The sequence below is a fragment of the Panulirus ornatus genome, chromosome 10 (assembly GCF_036320965.1).
Source record: "Panulirus ornatus isolate Po-2019 chromosome 10, ASM3632096v1, whole genome shotgun sequence".
NCBI lineage: Eukaryota > Metazoa > Arthropoda > Malacostraca > Decapoda > Palinuridae > Panulirus > Panulirus ornatus.
Window position 1 is genome coordinate 61,949,597 of NC_092233.1, and position 15,028 is coordinate 61,964,624.

General features: G+C 38.7%; 1 protein-coding gene across 9 annotated transcripts in view; it reads left to right on the forward strand.

Moving 5' to 3' along the window:
• LOC139751023 (ankyrin repeat and BTB/POZ domain-containing protein 2) overlaps window positions 1-15,028 on the forward strand; it is a 280,164-nt gene that overhangs the window by 256,371 nt on the left and 8,765 nt on the right. For all 9 annotated transcript variants that reach the window (XM_071666107.1, XM_071666110.1, XM_071666108.1 and 6 more), the window contains 12 exons: window positions 112-1,359; window positions 3,603-3,866; window positions 4,580-4,818; window positions 4,977-5,235; window positions 5,889-6,031; window positions 7,669-7,856; window positions 9,548-9,813; window positions 11,886-12,008; window positions 12,455-12,720; window positions 12,962-13,106; window positions 13,329-13,619; window positions 14,207-14,401. In XM_071666107.1, the coding sequence (XP_071522208.1) occupies window positions 112-1,359; window positions 3,603-3,866; window positions 4,580-4,818; window positions 4,977-5,235; window positions 5,889-6,031; window positions 7,669-7,856; window positions 9,548-9,813; window positions 11,886-12,008; window positions 12,455-12,720; window positions 12,962-13,106; window positions 13,329-13,619; window positions 14,207-14,401 (3,627 nt within the window). The remainder of the gene's footprint in view (window positions 1-111; window positions 1,360-3,602; window positions 3,867-4,579; window positions 4,819-4,976; window positions 5,236-5,888; window positions 6,032-7,668; window positions 7,857-9,547; window positions 9,814-11,885; window positions 12,009-12,454; window positions 12,721-12,961; window positions 13,107-13,328; window positions 13,620-14,206; window positions 14,402-15,028) is intronic.

A 15,028-nucleotide genomic window follows, 5' to 3' on the forward strand; every position in this document is an offset into this window, starting at 1 on the left:
GTTAACCGGCAGTGTTCATCTCATCATGCAGCATCACCATGTTAGTTTTCGGTGGGTTTCATTTTCTTTATGTTCGTCCCAGTCACCTGAACTGACGTTTTGTCTCCATAGGGCCGCACACGTGAGGGGCGTTCTGCATCACGGGAACGTCTACTGGGGGCACCACTGAGCTTGGCTCAGCGGGACTATCCCCGTCATGACTACTACCAGCACAAGCTTCAAGATTACCCAAGTAAGTTGCAGGACTACCCGAGTAAGCTGCAAGACTACCCTTCCAAGACTCAGGACTATCCCACCAAGCCACAGGACTTCCCGACCAAACCGCAAGAGTACCCTAGTAAGAATGGAGGCAACACTCCAGTATACAAAGCACAGAGCCGGGAGGTAGTACCAGCCCAGCGGCAACAGTCCCCAGGAGGGGCCCTTGGGATGATGGGGTCTCCAGGGGGTGGCGGTGGGATGAGAGAGCGGGTTGCTTCTCCCCACAGAGTCACTTCCCCTCCTGTCAAACTTCAGGAGCCTCAGCGAATGGCCAGCCCTCCGGTTAAAATGGCTGATCCGCGTCCACAACATGATTATGGGAAGCCTGAAATGTCCAAACTTGAGGGATCCTCTGTCGGTGGTGTGGGTGTGGGTGCCCCAAGACTGAGCCCTGCAGGTGTTAGCAGCCACTTCGTGCAGCAGTACCCTGAACGAGACACACCATCTGCCTCGCAAGGCAGCAGTGGGGGCAACAACGCTGTATGGGAGGGTGGCTACCCAATGACACCCGAGAAATACCCGGTCTCAGGACCTCCAACCTCTACTTACTCACCATTGCCATTATCAGCACTGCACATGCAGGCCTCACCTTCCCACAGCCAGCGAGTACAGCATGATCTCCCAGAGAAAGTCATTGATGCTCTTGAGCAGAAGAAGGATATCAATTATTCATCTGGCAACAACAACAACAGAAACAGTCCATGTACAGATGACACACTGGATGATAAATATCGTGACTACCCAGCTGAAAAGGATGAGGGTGACCCTGAAGTTCTGGTTGACGGCTGTGATCTGAAGAAGCTTGCAGAAGTAACGAGCAAAATGGCACTGACTGTCTTACCTGATGACGTAGACACCTACAATGAACTGAACAAACACCATCTGAATGGTCACCTGAGTGCACACCTTGATCACCTGGGGCGTCCTGCAGGTCAGCTAACCCCTGAGAGCACTGACTGTGGTTCCCTCAGTAAGAGCTCCTCAGATGGTGACCACATGATGAACCGGAAGCGACCACCAACCAAACTTAAGTCCAAGAGACGCAACATTCTCTCCTTCCCACACCACCTGTCTGTTGACGAGCTTCGTGTCATACAGGTAAGTGCACCATCTGCCTTAATGGGCTAGAAATTATACATGTCCTCTGTTTCCTCTTCAATTGGGTTGTGGTTTGTACAAGTAATCTGAATCACCTGTCTTAATGGAATGCAGATTGTGCACATAAGCTTCATTACTCACCTTAAAGGACTACATGTCATCCAGATGAGCTATATTGCAAGTTTTATTCAATGATTATAACTTTTTTTCCTTTCACATCCTTTAGAATTTTTAAAGTATAGGAGTAGCATCACCTCAGGGTCATGTTCCTCTCAACATTTTTAGCATGCTATTTGTATAGGGAGTGCAGTATTAACAAGATCCTTGTGAGATTTTCCACTAAAAGGGGCTAGAAACTGGCTAAGCTTTTCACATGAGACAGATAATGTGCACTTTGCTACCCAGGTAGGTACCTGTCTTACTGGGCAGTGGATTATACAGATAAGTTCCACCATTTGTCATAATGGACTAAGATTAACACAGGTAAGGTGCATTACTTACCTCAGTAAATACTGTATACTATAATGTTATGGTCGTTTTCTTGTGCCTTTGAGCATGTTTTGTCTTTGTGTTTATATGTCTGCTTCTGCATCTTTGTATACTGTATTTTGGACTTACAACTGCTTTTCCCCAGTATTCATGATGGTAGAAATGCACTATTATACCACTGTAATAGTATATGTATATATGTAATACTTAAGATAGACAGCAGGAGACCTGATGGTCCATGACATGATGATCTGCTGAAGGACAAATGAAATATCCTCAGTTCCATATCCTACTTAGAACAGGATGATAAAGTATAGGCAGTAGTAGTAGTAGTATCCGTAGCATAGGTAAAACTTGTCAGAATTTCATGAGAACAATCAGTGTTCAAATTTCATATTTTAAGGGATTATGGATACTGATCTTTCCAGAGGCATTTTATGGTTTCTAAATGATATATGTGTGTAATGTATGTACAGTGTATCCTTCCAGACCTGGATAATCGATATGCTAGTATGTCGTGATTTGGGTGCACTCTGTGCTTCAGAAGACAATCTTTTGTATCCTCCCAGATTAGAACTGTATGTTCCTGAAATCAGACTTTTTGGTCCAGGTTTGATACATATTTCAGATTTTGTCGGAAAAAAATGCACCCCATTATTTGTACCACTCACATAAAATTTTCACAGTCCAGAATGGACTCAGACACCAGATGAGTCTCAAAATATGCAGGTTCTGGGGAATCCCAGCATTAATATTGTCAGAGTTTGAAAGGATGTATATATTTTTTTATACTACTTAAGGCATTCAGAACAGTTGATGATTTTAATTTTCTGAAATTCTTATTTGTTTTAACTTGTAACAAATACATTGTAAATGAAGGCATAGTTTAGTGAGTACATTGAAAATGAGGTGTTGTAGGTTGGCTGCTTGTTAGACATGACTGTAATTACATAATGAGGATAAAAAAAGAAAATAGATAACTTAAGAGAGCACTACTGACTCAAATTCAGACTTTGCAAAATCATGCACCATTTTGGCTGGAATCCTCAATACCTGAACATTTAGATTTTGGATGTTTTCAGACTGGAGATCTTTTATTTTCAAAATGTAGCTGTAGTAGCATGTAGCACTAGTTATGATCAAGTAGTAGCTGTAATAGTCACTGGGATATGTTTGACTACATTCTTAGTTTTTAAAAAACAATCCAAATTTGCTCACTAACAGCAACCATAACTGAGGTAAACAAAATATGCAGTGACCTCTCTTTTGGGTTGAAACTTATCTTCTAAAACTTCCACAATCATGGATGAATAAAGAACAAGAGTCCTCTAATATTTTATTTCTCAAATATGTAAGCTGTTTAAAATGTAAAGTTTATAAGAGGCATAACATTACATAAGATATTTGCTAATTTATAGTAGTAGCCAAACTCTTTTTCATCTCCTCACCATTTCTCTCCATTGTACAACAGGACATTCCAGCAACAACCACCTTCATGATACAAAATAATTTTTATTTCTCATTTTCCCTGTGCCAAGCTTTCATTTTCATAATCTTGTTAAGCAGGGTGAAACTCTTCCATGTCTTTGATCACACCAAATTCCTTCTATGGTAATTTTCTATGCCCACATCATTCATCATCATGGCAACCATTTACCCTTTTATTGCTCGATAACTCTATATACTTTTGGCATCTTGCACTATATTATATTTATGACTGATATAAAGAAATTACTAATTGTATGTTTTTGCAGCGTCGACAGGATTCTTATGGTGGGGGATCATCCTCTGATGAGAACAGATCATCAGGTCATGCCTCCATGTCTGATGGCCACACTTCCTCATCACCACCTATTGACTCATTACCTCGACATGATCATCTCAGGCCCAACCTAAAGGTAGTTCCTGAGGATGAGCGCCTATCTGCTGCTGTAACATCAGTTGGGGCTGGCTATAAAGGTGCTGCTTCAGGCAGACGGGGTCAACCATGGCCACGGCACAGAGCTACACCATCCAAGGTAGGAAGAACAAACTTGAATATTTGTAGGTTTAATCAGTGGCAGGACATAGCTCCTTTCCTACTTACTGGAAATTTCTTACTGCTCTTTTTTGTATCTCTTAAACTTTTTGATCAGATTCGTTGCATTTTTTTAAACTTTTTGATCAGACTGCTTTTCTACACAGTTCTGTTAGCCATATGATCTCCCATGATTTGACTGAAAGATAGCTTACATTTACTAAAAGCTGTCCATTTTTTTCTCTATTAAAAAGGCATTTTTGAATTCAGTTTTGAAAATTAGAATTTTAAAACCATTTTCTATTATATTTCTAATAATTCTAGAGTTTCTGGTGCAGATATTTCACTAGATAGAAGTGGACAGAGCTCTTTAAAGAATGAGAGCAATTTTTTTATATGCTATAAGGATGAACACTAGCATTTCAAAACCATATTTTTAGCAAGTTAGAAGAGGTAATCCTTTTATTTTGAAGTACAGTTTTGCTCTGTGTCAATTATTAAGTACTTTGGATAATGAGTTGAAGATTTTTGTGGATACCAAAAGGTTATGTTTAATGAGATTCTGTGGTAACAGAGTCTGGATGAATTAGTTTTTACTCACATTTTTTTGTAATTGAAACTGGTAGTGTGCATTTATTATGTTTTATAAAAAAGAATTTAGGGAAACAAGATCCAGATCATTTCTTCTCCTCCTTAAGATTAACTTTGCCACAGGATGACCTTTCACTCACCCTTGAGAGTGCTAGTGGGCTTGAAGATATCAAACAGGCCATTGAGCAGCTGACCATGCGTTCCCAGGGATCAAGAACCAGCTACTCAACTTCCACATATTCCTCAATGTCAGGATCTGAAGGTGAACCTGTTCGGAGACTGATGCGCCATTCATCTCTAGAGACCATTAACACCAATGTAACAGCAGCAGACGAGTTTGTTTGGGTTGACTCTCATAACAGGTGATGTGTGGTTCTTTTACAGTTATTCTTGTAAATGAAACAGTACCCCTTTTTGTATACAAACACAAAAGCAGATTTCCAAAATTAGTTTCTCAAGACTGGAGTAGAAAGGGAGAGTCATTACTATTCTCAACACTTTTATCTCTCATTCCCTACAGACTGGTTGAGCTTCAGCAACTTCCATGGAGCAATCATGATGTTTTGCGAGTGGTGCAGCAGGGCCGTGTTCGAGAGCAATTGGATAGGGTATCAATGGAGGCTGTGCCAAGACTGTCATACTTGCTGCAGCGAGCACTGGTGAGAGTGGCTCGTGAGGCTCAGAGGCTAACCAGACCTTTGGCTATGTGCAGCAAACAGGAAGTGTCCTCAGCCCTCAAAATTGTGCTTTCCCCAGCTTTGGCAGATTCGTGCATAAAGGTAAATCCAAACCTATGTCTTTTTTTTTTCATCCATATTTAGTTTTTCTGCATATCGTTGACATGCATGAAGCAAAGTGTTTTAAATCCTCTTATCGTTGAGTTTAGTCATGTGGTCGAAGTTATGAGGTGAAAGGGTCAACTTCAGAAGAGATGAACATGGACAGTATTAAGTGAATGAAATGTAAGTGTATCAGATGAAGATGACAGGGAATTATAACTGACTTTGTATTTTGAAAGAATTGCATGTTAGAGTGTTGCAAGGAAATATGTTGGTCTCATGTAAAGCATCAACTTTGTGTGCAAGTGAACATTATGAAATACCTCAGCAGTATAGAGGCCTTGATTTATATTGCATCTGTGGGCATAATTTGAAAATATGTAGCATATGTGTGAATGAGGTAAGAGTCTTTATGCACTTGATCCATCCCATGTAAATGGGAAAATAGTTGAAAATGTACAGTAGACAAATAGGAAACCACATTTGTCTCTAATTTTCTAATGGTTAGTAATTTCCCAGAGTTTCAAAGTACTATACTGAAAACAACCAGCATGAAAAGGCATAGATAAAAAAGATAGATATATTGGAAATATAGTAATTGATTTATACATCTGTGGCTAAAGCTTCTTAGAGCAGGATGTTCCTCCTTTCAGGCTTGCTTGAGGGCTGCTGCTATGTATACTGTGTGTGGTGACCAGTTGCGACAGTCTAAGAGTGCTCGTGCAGGTCTGAATCTTTCAGTAGGACGCTTCATGAGGTGGATGTGTGATGTCCGAATTGGCAAGTTCATCCATGAGTAAGTACCCTCATCTCTTTGATTTGCATAGATCTGTTTGTTCTAAAATTATTTGCATAGCACATGATTGTATATTTGTTGCATATTGGTTGAGCGCAATAAAATGAAGGTTTTGAGAATATTATGCTTTGCAAGTACACTGTAGAAATGAAAGAGAGGCAGTTTATTTATCTATGAAAATGTATTCTTCCAACAAGTAACCCAAATGGTAGTTGATACACTCATTGTGTCAGTGTGTCATTACATTCTGCCGTTTACTTTGTCAAGATGCTGAAAGATGTTAGTTGTATATGCTATTCCAGAATATGATTCTAGTAGCAAACTGACATGATGACATTTATTGTGCAATATCAGAATCTGATGTATCCCTTTCCCTTCTACAGAAAAGTCCTGTTTTCCTATCCCACTCTCCTCTCTTCTTGCCTTTTGTCTTAAGTCTCAGTTTGCCCATGATGTCTGGTGTGGATTGATTTCTACACATGTGACAGGAAGGGAGCTCAAGGGCCACCTCATCCTAAGTCAAGGCCTTTGAAGAAGAAGGAGGAGGTATATAATTGGAAGGGAGCTCTAGGGCTACCTCATCTTAAGGCAAGGCCTGCCCCTGAGCTCAAGGTAATAGGGGAGTCTTATGATTCATATGAGTCTTGTCCCATGAGCAAGACAGTGTGGCTTAGACATAGAAGAGAAGCCAGGGGCTTTTTGGGAGGGGTCATTGAGCACAGCTGGTCCCAGTATAGATATGTTCTTTGCTTAGAGAACTTTCCAGTAGAAAGAAAAAAAATTCCAGATTTCCAAACCCCATATATATACCTTTCAAGCTGCTGTGGTATGTACAGTATCTTTTTTGTGAAGCACCTAATATTTCATTTGTATCTGATGATTATAGGTGATCACTTCTTTTGACTCCTGCTGATCATTAATGATGTTGAATGATATATCATATAGATATGGGATGTTCATTCTACTGTACTCTTTTACATCATAAAAAGGGCCTTTGGGAAGTACAAATAGCATAATTTATGCATTGTTTTGCATTTTCTAATGATTGTTTTTGTCAGAAGCTGTAAAATGGGTTTAGCATAATATCTTCATTTTCTGTAATGCTTTTAAAATTGCTTGAAAATGTGAATTCTAAGTTGATTGAAGTGCATTTGAAGTCATGAAATGCTTCAAGAAAGTGAAGCCCCTTGGATCCCCTACAGCATTCCTGTTGTACAGTGCATGATTACTAGAAAATTCACTTGTATATACTAAACACCAGGATCTGGATATGTCTTAAGGTCTGGTGTAGTGATTGTAGTCCCTAAAAGGATAGAAACAGTAAGTAAGGTGAACAGTGTAATAACAAAGTGATAGTAAAGCTCAAAACATTAATCTAGATTAGATTATTGGAGTAGATTTTGAGGGAGAAAGGTAACTTAGTTTATAAAGCTGTAAAAAATGTAGATAGATATGGAATAGTGAGACAAACTTGACATTTAAGAAATATGTAGATAAACATGGTAATGTAAGAGAAAACTTCCTGTGTGTAGCTGAGCTTTGTAGGTAGGCTTTCACTGGCTACGTCAACAGAAATGATAAACTCATGAGTAGTGTTTAGTTGCATTTATATTTTCATATCAATATCTCATTTCCAGGTATGCTGCAGTATACTTGACTGCAGGTATGGAGAATTTGTTGGAAGAGATGGTGTTGCAGTGCCTCCCTGCAGAAGAAGACCACATGCTCACTGCCAGTGTTTTGGAGCATGCCATTGCCAACAATGGGGACCTGTGGGGTCTTCTGCAGCCATATGCTCACCTCAATGCTGGCAGGACTGCTACAGGTAGAGTATATTTTCAGGTGTCTATATCATCAATATGCTTACAGTTTTGTATCTCCAGATTTGTGAAGACTAATCTTATATTAGCAAGAAAAATTCATTGACATCAGCACAGTAAACATCATATCACCTTATAGAGATCCGCCCTGTTGTGTAAGGTATACAGTACAATGTATATTGCAGAAATGTATTGTGACATTGATTGTTGAAAATAAAGCCCACATTGGACAAATTAAAGAATAATCTTGGGATGTTTGTCTTTTGGCTTATAACCTAGAATCCTCTTTAAGAAAGTGAAAAAAAATTCACACATCAAAGGTTTGGCAACAAAAATATAAGGATAGATTGGCAACACCCAGGTTAGGTCGCTTGATCTAACATGTAGGATTGGGCAGGGTTGGCAGCTGATATAATCTTCTTACTGGCAGTTAATGTTATGACATCTGGTATTGACTAAGTGAACGATTGATATTTTCTGTAATGGTTGTAAGTGTGGATTCTACAATTTTCCTTTTGTAATTCCAAGATGATTTACAAGCAAAATTGTAGAATCCTCATGTATTGCATATAGAGAAAACATGAATCCATCACTTCATTAGTGGATACCAGATATCATAATGCTAACTGCCAGTTAGCATTATGATATCTGGTATCCACTAATGAAGTGATGGATTCATGTTTTCTCTATATGCAATACATGATTCTAAAACTCACCTAATCCCATATGTCAGGTCATGTGACTCAACCTGATGCTCCCAACCTATCTTTACATTTTTGTTGCCAAACCTTTGATGTATATAACTTTTTGCACTTTGCTGAAGAGGAACCTAGGTTATGGGCTAAGATATAAATCTCCCATAATTAATCTTTTATTTCTCCAGTGCATTTGTATCTTTAGTACAATGTATGTCTATTATTTGATTATCTGGTTTACTGTTGTATTGTGCTTTTCTGTTATTAGATACTAAATTGTTTTGTCTCCTGCTCTGTGCTCAGTCTGTGCATTGTTTTCTGCATGTATCAAACTACATATTCATTATTTTGGAAGGAATGATAAACTTGTATTTCATATGGTTGATTCAGTCTCATAAAGAACACTCAGAGATTCATTAGAAGTTTATATGACAATTTTTTATGGATACATTGGTTTGTCAGAAATTAGGAATTGATTATATCTCATTACTTACTTGAATGTTCTCAGTAATCTTATGCTTTCACACACTGAAAACTGACATAAAGCAAATGTCCCCTAAACACTGAATTAAAGATATATCCTAATATGCTCTGTTGTGGGGAAAGAAACACCAGTTTTCAAAAAGAGTGAGACTGGAAGAAAGGTATTAGAATGAGAGACCATAGCACTTTATGTGAGATGGAATGTTAGAATGTGGCAGTTTAATATAGCCTGGAGTATGAGAATATGTAATGCATCTGTAACTAACTATAATGAAAGTTTATCCAAGGAACCATTGATCACACACTAGAGATGTATGATGAAGAAGAGATTTCTAGTAATCTTGTATTATTTTTCAGTAAAGAGCAACAGTCTTTAATGAATTAAATTCTGAATGTGGTTTTGTTAAGTTTAGCATCGAAGTACCATTTTCATACAAACAGTATTTCCAGTCTTACTAAGTTGAACAGCCATTCATTACTTAATGGTCATTCTGAATACCACTGTTTTCTTTGCACAGGTGCGCTTTGTCTACCACGCTGGGCTAGCACTGGTAGCATTGAGGCTTCCTCAGTCAGCAATTCTTCTACAGGTGGTAGCAGAGGCACTGGAAGCAGTACTGGATCATCAGGTGCAACAGGAGGAACAGGAGTCTCAACTACTGCCTCTGGAGGAAGTGAAGGGATAGGAAATGGAGGATCAGTAAGTAATAATAATGGTCCCCAGCCATCACGATGTTCTTCAAGTGTAACCCTAACCCCAGAGGAGCACACCAGAAGTAGCAAGGTAATGATGCTGATCATATCTTGTGTTTTCCTATCTTGTGTTTTCTTTTTTCTGAAATACTCATCAATCAGTGCATGAAGAAATTAAAGATATTTGGATTATTGTTGGCTCTGACTCAGAAGTCAATACTTATTTTTTCAAATCTAACATTCAGTTCAGTATTGAAGCACTAAGAGTAGTAACTAATGGTCATGTGTTGCACTTATCTGAATAATACATAAGCCAGATACTTACAAAGATTCAATATATGCTCAAAGAAAAACTACCCTCCCCTCTTGCAGTCAACTTTCCAAAGACAGGAACAGAAATAGGCACTAGGGGAGGATTTGGCCTCAAAAGTTCAGACTGGGGTGTTTGAATGTGCATGTTTGTGTATAGGATAAAAAGAAGGGAGAGGTAGTTGCTATGTTAGATGAGAAAAACCTGGATGTTCTGGCTCTGAATGAAACATAATTGAAGGGGAAGAATGGTTTGGGAATGTCAATGGGATGAAGTTTGGGGCCAGTAAGTGGACAACAGCAAAAGAAGGGGGTGACAGTTCTGATAAGGAACCTTGTGGTAACAACCTGTGGGACTGCGTGAAAGCTTGCAAGGCAGTAGATTCACTATTGTTGCAGAAAGAATAGAAGTAGGTCATTAGATGTAGCTCATAGTCGTTATGCACCTGGGAGTGATAGAAATGAAGATGAAATTTGTCTCTCTTGGTAGGAATTGAGTGGATGTTTTGGCAGTTTTGATGCAGGGGACCTAATCCTGTTGATAGGGGATCTACATACAATTGTAGATGGATATGATCATAGGAGATAGGGTCCCCATTGTAAATAAGAATGAGGGAAGACTTATCAATTTGTGTTCTGAGAACAGAATAATGAGGAGGAATACAGGCTCAAAAAACATGCATTCATAGTATATGTGGGTCTGTAGGGCTGGGAGTCATTGTTATCATGTACTGAGTAACAGTCATGCTAAGGAGAATTTAGATGTAAATTATGTACTGATTAACATTCATGCTAAGGAGAATTTGGATGTAAATATACTGAGGAGCAGCAGGTGGAATGTCTGAACGTCTTTTTGGTGGGAGTAAGTGTGAAAGTTTATGGTGAGTTCGGGAAGAAAAGAATTAAAGTGTATGAAAGAATTGTGGTACTGAGTGGGTTGGAAAGAGAGGCTTTTTTGCTAAGATACTAAGGGAGATTGATTGAAGAATGGCATAGGGTGTGGGTAAAAAAAAGCAAAGAAGTGGAATAGGATTGGAAGAATTTTAAAGGAGCGGTGCTTAAATGTGTGGATGAAGTGCATGGCATGCAGAAGATGGGTTGTGAAGGTATGAGAAAGGTTCATGTTTGATGGAATAAGGAAGTTAAACCTCTAGTGTGATAAAAAAGGGAGGTGTGTAGATGATACCTACATAGAAGAGTGCAAGTGACTTGGGGGAGTACAATAGAAAGTGGAAGGAGCTTAAGAGAAAGGAGTGGGAGCTGAAGAAGGAGGCAAATGGGAGATAGGGTGAGAGCATCAGATGTGAGTCAGAGGCTGGAATAATGTAATCCCAACTGCATTGTATGTATGTGAGTACTGGGCCTTAAATAGTAAAAAAGGAGGATAGATGTGTTGGTGATGAAATGCCTGAGAATGAATGTGGTGCAGACTCAATAATCATGGAAGGAATGACGGAGACAGAGAAAGGTGTGGTAGTAAGTACACCCTGACTGAGAGGGCCTATCAAGATATGCTGAAATGGTTCAGACATATGAAATGGTTGAGTGAAAAAGACTAAGGGGGTATGTATCTGAAGTGGAGGAAGCAAGAGCAAGATTGAGAAAGAGATAGAAGTATAGAGTGAAAATAGCTCTAGGGTATCAGGGCATGAACATTCAGAAGTGCATGAGGCATGCAGTGGATTGAATTGATTAGATTGATGTGTTATGTTGTAGGTGATAAGCTGTCAGTAGACTGAACCAGGGGAAATCCATTGTTCATTTGTTCCTAATACAATCTCACTAAGGCAGTCAAGGGAATTAGGTATAGATAACATACAAATCAGAGATGATTTTAGAAACTTTTTCCCTCAGACACTGGAACAATCACTACTGACAACCTGTGTTGGCTCTTTGGCTGAATTAAGTGAACTTCTAAGTCGAGTAGCCCCGCACCACCACCGTGCTGCCAACAGCAACTCACCCACACGTGCTCAGGTCAGTACTGTTGTTTCACATAATTCAACGTTTGTAGCTATTTTGATTTAGCAGTAAAGATTATAGGTAACAGGTGGTTGCTTACATCTGTTCTAATACTTTCTCGAAAGTTATCTTGTAATCTTGTCAAATATTTTATAACACTTTGTGATTATCTGGGACTATAATGGCAGATATTCTTACATATGATTGACTGCTAAAACTTATACCTTAAAATACCAGATCATAGTATCCAAATCATAGTGTGAAACTGTAGCTGTATTTTGAGTGGTACATTTCATATTGCATCCACTGTTGAAATATGTGGTACTTTCTCAGTAATACTGCAGTATTATTTGTATAAATTGCCTCAAGTGATCATACTGAATTGTCAAAAATCCAATGATTTAGGTATCAGCTGAAACTGTCATACATACTTTCAATTCTTTCATTCTCTCTTACACCAGGTAACTTGGGGCCCATCTGCTTTGCATGCTCTTTTCTACTTCATGAGATGCAGCCAGTTGGAACATGCTGAACATGCCTCCCGAGCACCAATCCAAGAACTAGTGTATGAGCGGCCATACATTGTGCTGCCACCCCTCTTAGAGTGGGTAAGAGTGGCCACAGCTCACACTGAACATCGTCACTCCACTGTTGTTGATAAAGATGATGTCATGCAAGCGGCTAGGCTCCTACTTCCGGGGGTTGATTGTCCTGTGAGAATGATTGGGTAAGATGTAAACCAGTAATAAGTACTGTACTGTTGGATGCTCTGTCAAAATTATTGCTGGTACCCTAAAATTCATTGTTCATACAACACTGATGAAAAGGTAAAAAGGTGAAATACATAATTTAGAGAATGCAAGAAAATTCCCTGAAGTGATTAATGATTGTGAACTGCACTGGAGCATTGTAATCCTGCACATTGTCTTATAAGCCAATGTGACTATGCTGTCTTTTCTAATCAACAGCTATGAGGAACTAATGTGTCCTCGACGGCAGCTTGATGAAATGGAGTGTGCCAAGAAATTCAAAGTTGACCTTGCATTCAAAATGCTTTCATGTGGTCGAACTGATCTTGTGCCTCATGCTCTTCAGCTACTGCCAGCTACCAAGGTAATCATATATTACTGACAGCATTCTTGTTTATATCAGTGATAACCATGGACTATTATTCTTAGCATTTGATGATTATTGTCTGGATGCATGATATGTATTTGGTGAAAATCTATGCTGTAAAGTTAAACGTGTTAACATTATCTTGTCAAATGAAAGTTAAGGCAAAATCTCCCAAATGACTGATACCTAGTAATATTTTGACATGTTTATCAACCCAAGGTTAATACTGTCAATGAGTATGGACTAACTCCACTTATGCTGGCATGCATTCGTGGTGATGAGCCAATGGTGAACATGTTACTGGATGCTGGTGCTGATGTAGATGCTGAAACACCTCCAACTGGCCCCGCTTACCTCATGGCCAACCCAGAGACCCAGCACTGGACAGCCCTCACTTATGCAGCAATACACGGGCATATCAGCATAGCAAAAACGTTACTTGAGAAGGGTGGTAATGTAGAAGGTGGCGCAAGGCTGGCAGAGGAAAAGTGTACCGAAACACCTTTACAGGTGAGGAGCAGCTAAGATTAGTGACTCTTTTCAGTGTAATTTTAACAACAGCATTATCTTCAGTTGTACTGAAAGATAACCATTGCTATCACTATAATAGTAGTGATGTTAATTATGGGATTGTAAACATTATGCAAAGCAAAAAACTAATAGGGTTATTCTGTTCCTCATAGCTGTCAGGGCTAGTATAGATGGAGCAACATAGGTAAGAACTATGGTCAGACCTCAGAGTCTTCAACGGTTTTTAGACATATTCAGTCTCCTTAGATACGGAGCAAATATAATTTTAATTAATATGCACAGTAATATTTCTGAATCTTGTGGCACCTGTTACATATGTAAAATCATTAATATTACATATTGCTTGTGGTTGCAAGTTGATCTTGTTAAAACAAACTTTGTTCTTACAGTGTAGATATGTGGAGAACTTTGTCAAAAATTTTAAGACGTCAATCTATAATTTCTTTTTTATTGCATGTGGGAATTCATTTATATCAAGCATAGGTCTTTATTCAGAGTAAAATGATACCAAACTCTTGAAAAATTACTTTCATGGTACAGAAATTTGTGACTTTCCTTCAATACAGGTTGCTGCTGCTGCTGGTCACACAGATATGATGACACTTCTCTTGTCTTATGGTGCCAACCCTTACCTATCCACACTCATGAAGGACTCCCTCTGCTACTCCGGTGCTGCCCAGCGTGGCTGTTATGCTGCCATTGCTGTTGCTGCAGCTCATGGACAAAAGACCATCTTGCATAAGCTCTTATCACAACCTCAGGTACAAGATCTTGACTGTACAGCTACATAGACTGGATGATAAACAGCAGAAGTTTAGATGTATTGTCAGTAATTTTTTTTCTATATTTTCTATATTTTCATTTATGGATTTAAAAGTGTGATCTTTTAAGAATTTGAGCTGAAGGTTTAACTAATATCAACATGACTATATATTTGCATATACACATCCATTCGTAATTACCAATATTTACAGTGAGGGGAGGGAATTGTACACTCATAGCTTCCTTTACATTCATGCACCTTTCTGAACTTCAGTATATTGTGTGCATTTGCAGTTTCATAACTAAGCTTATTTTATTCATCCACAACTTTTACTACAGAAATTTCTGTACACCTTTCAAATGAAATTTATGCATAGTTTCATATTGTGTTTTGTAGTTGCTTGTATTTGTATCTCAAAGAAATGTTCACAATCAACAATGTCAGTTTGATTTAGAGAATTGAAAGTTGTAATCAAGTCTCCCCTTGTTCTTCTGTCTTCCTTGCCTGGCAGATTCTGAACTCCTTTGCTTTCTCAATTAGTTTTCAGTGTTTATTTTTAAGTATGTTGACCAGTCTTCACATGGATATTCTTATTTAGGCCTGATATGAGTTGTACACCCACTTA